Source organism: Theobroma cacao, chromosome 9 (genome assembly GCF_000208745.1).
Source record: "Theobroma cacao cultivar B97-61/B2 chromosome 9, Criollo_cocoa_genome_V2, whole genome shotgun sequence".
Taxonomy (NCBI): Eukaryota; Viridiplantae; Streptophyta; class Magnoliopsida; order Malvales; family Malvaceae; genus Theobroma; species Theobroma cacao.
In genome coordinates this window covers 10,804,017-10,806,057 of record NC_030858.1, presented here as the reverse complement: position 1 = coordinate 10,806,057, position 2,041 = coordinate 10,804,017, and the positions used below count along the sequence as shown (strand labels likewise).

General features: G+C 41.5%; 1 protein-coding gene across 1 annotated transcript; it reads right to left on the bottom strand.

Annotated features, from left to right (window-relative positions):
- LOC18589174 (protein GLUTAMINE DUMPER 2) lies at nucleotides 760-1,694 on the bottom strand. Its single transcript, XM_018126633.1, has one exon. The coding sequence runs from the start codon at nucleotides 1,588-1,590 to the stop codon at nucleotides 1,087-1,089; it is 504 nt and encodes a 167-aa protein (XP_017982122.1). The 5' UTR covers nucleotides 1,591-1,694; the 3' UTR covers nucleotides 760-1,086.

Here is a 2,041-nt window from a genome sequence, read left to right as displayed (position 1 = left end):
ACTGGTATCTCAGAAGATGGATAAACTCTAGATGGCTTACCTCATAAATCGTTATGTACCAATGATTGTTGGTTACACAGTTAAATGCATTCACAATTCAAACCACTAATTTAGGAAGAAATCGTGGCTAGCCTTTGGCAGTTGGGACAATCGCTGTTGGGTTATTGATGAGTTGAGTACCACTTTGGTATGAGAATTGCGCATTGCGTTGTACCACTACTCCGCAAAAGCCAAAAACACGGGGCTTTGTATGCTGTGCAGAAAAGAAGGTAGCTTTACTTACATGATCCAAAACCCACCAAACCAAGTCAGAGAAATGCGAAAAGTAAGGATGATTTTGTAATTTGAAGACATCGATTGCTCTGCAATAATGAATATTATTATATGTTGGAACTGTTGTAGTAGCAGTGCATAGCATAGACTTTAATAGAACTGGATTGAAAAAGAAATGAAATTTTGAGAGAGAGAGAGAGAGAACAGTCAAGGCAAGAGCTGTGCAATCTGTGCTGCTTCACCCCGCCGCATCAAGAACCTGTACAGAAACCAATAAGCGTAGCCTCACACGTGCCTTTCTCCGTACGTTTGCCTTCTCTGGGGAGAGCCTCAGTTTGTCAAATTCCCGTCTGTCAAAATTTGGCAGCTTTCTTGATTTTGCAAAAGGTACTTTGGCAAAAATCTGTGCTACAACTTATTAGTGCTATAAATTCCAGCTACACAAGGCCACATTTAGAAATTAATTTAAACATAAACTACTCTGGAGGTGAAGAACGGTCAATTCTTCCTTCCATTCAATCTCAGTAAAAATTTACATTTCCCGAATTGTCAAAAAAGAAAACAAGAGACCCAAGGAAAAAGAAAAAGAAGAAAAGGTAAGAGTAAAGGAAAATTTATCTGCTACAAAAGGCAAGCTCACACCGATCAAACATGCAAGCTGATATACAGACCGACAACCCCCCACCTCAAAAAGCTCCAAAAGCAAAACCTTGAGCTCTCTTTTACGAAACGAACCCATCTAGAAAAGCCCAACATCCGCCTAACGAGACCACCGGAAAATCTAAAAATAAAAAAAGCAACGAAAAAGAGAAATCAATGGTCCTGAGTCTCCTGACTTGAGGATTGCAGAGTCCCCGTGCTCCTATTTTGCACCTGATCATCGCCAGCACTATCCTGCTTCTCTCCCCCCTCCAATTTCTCACCCTTTTCACTGCAACAGCTCTTTTCGCTCTTGTCAGCAAAAGAAGAAGACTTGCTAGAAGAAATGGGCGTGGCCAAGAACGTTGGGTTTACTTCTCCAGCCATTACCACAAGAAACTTTTGTTCCATAACAGGAGCCCTTCCTTTCTGTGTCTCGTCTCCTTTACTTTCTCCTGCTTCCAAGTCTCTCTCTCCTTGGCCCCCCTCACCGTTCTCAAGGTAGCCTGACAGTTTCCAATAAGAACAGGCGAGGATGAGAAGCGCAAACGCTATGAGACCAAGCATGGCTGCCAAGCCACCAAATAAGTAGGGAACCGGTGAATGCCAGGGTGAGTGTGGAGTAGTGACTCCTGAAGGTGTCTTCGCTGTGACGTTAAAAGGCTCTCTTGCTGCCATTTTCTTAATTTGCTTTCAATTCAAAGCAAAATGCAGTGACGGTTGTACAAGGGGAGAAAGACAAAGACAGGCTAAGGTGGTTTGTTTTGGGGAGCGCTGGCTAAGGTATTTATAGGAGGACATACGAGGAGAGTGGTTTTAGAATGTGGTTGGTTTTTCTAGGTGATTTATGGCGTCATTTTGTACTAATATTATTGAAGGGCCCACAAAGTGGGGCCATGCGATTTCTAAAGGTTAAAACAGTACGGGGAAACGCACTTACTAGTAGAAACAAACCTGATTGCCAATGAAATCATGTCTTTAGGCTCAAAAACTCTTCAACCTCCCTCTTCCCTCTCATTCATACTCGGATTGCACCTCTTAATAATCTAATCGCAGTATTTTTTTTTTTTATGATTTCATGGTCATATTTTAATTTATTAATATTAAAAAATTGAAGGCAGGTTATTAT

Excerpts from the sequence above, each read along its gene's own strand:
- LOC18589174 (XM_018126633.1), bottom strand. The coding sequence starts at position 1,590 with ATGGCAGCAAGAGAGCCTTTTAACGTCACAGCGAAGACACCTTCAGGA.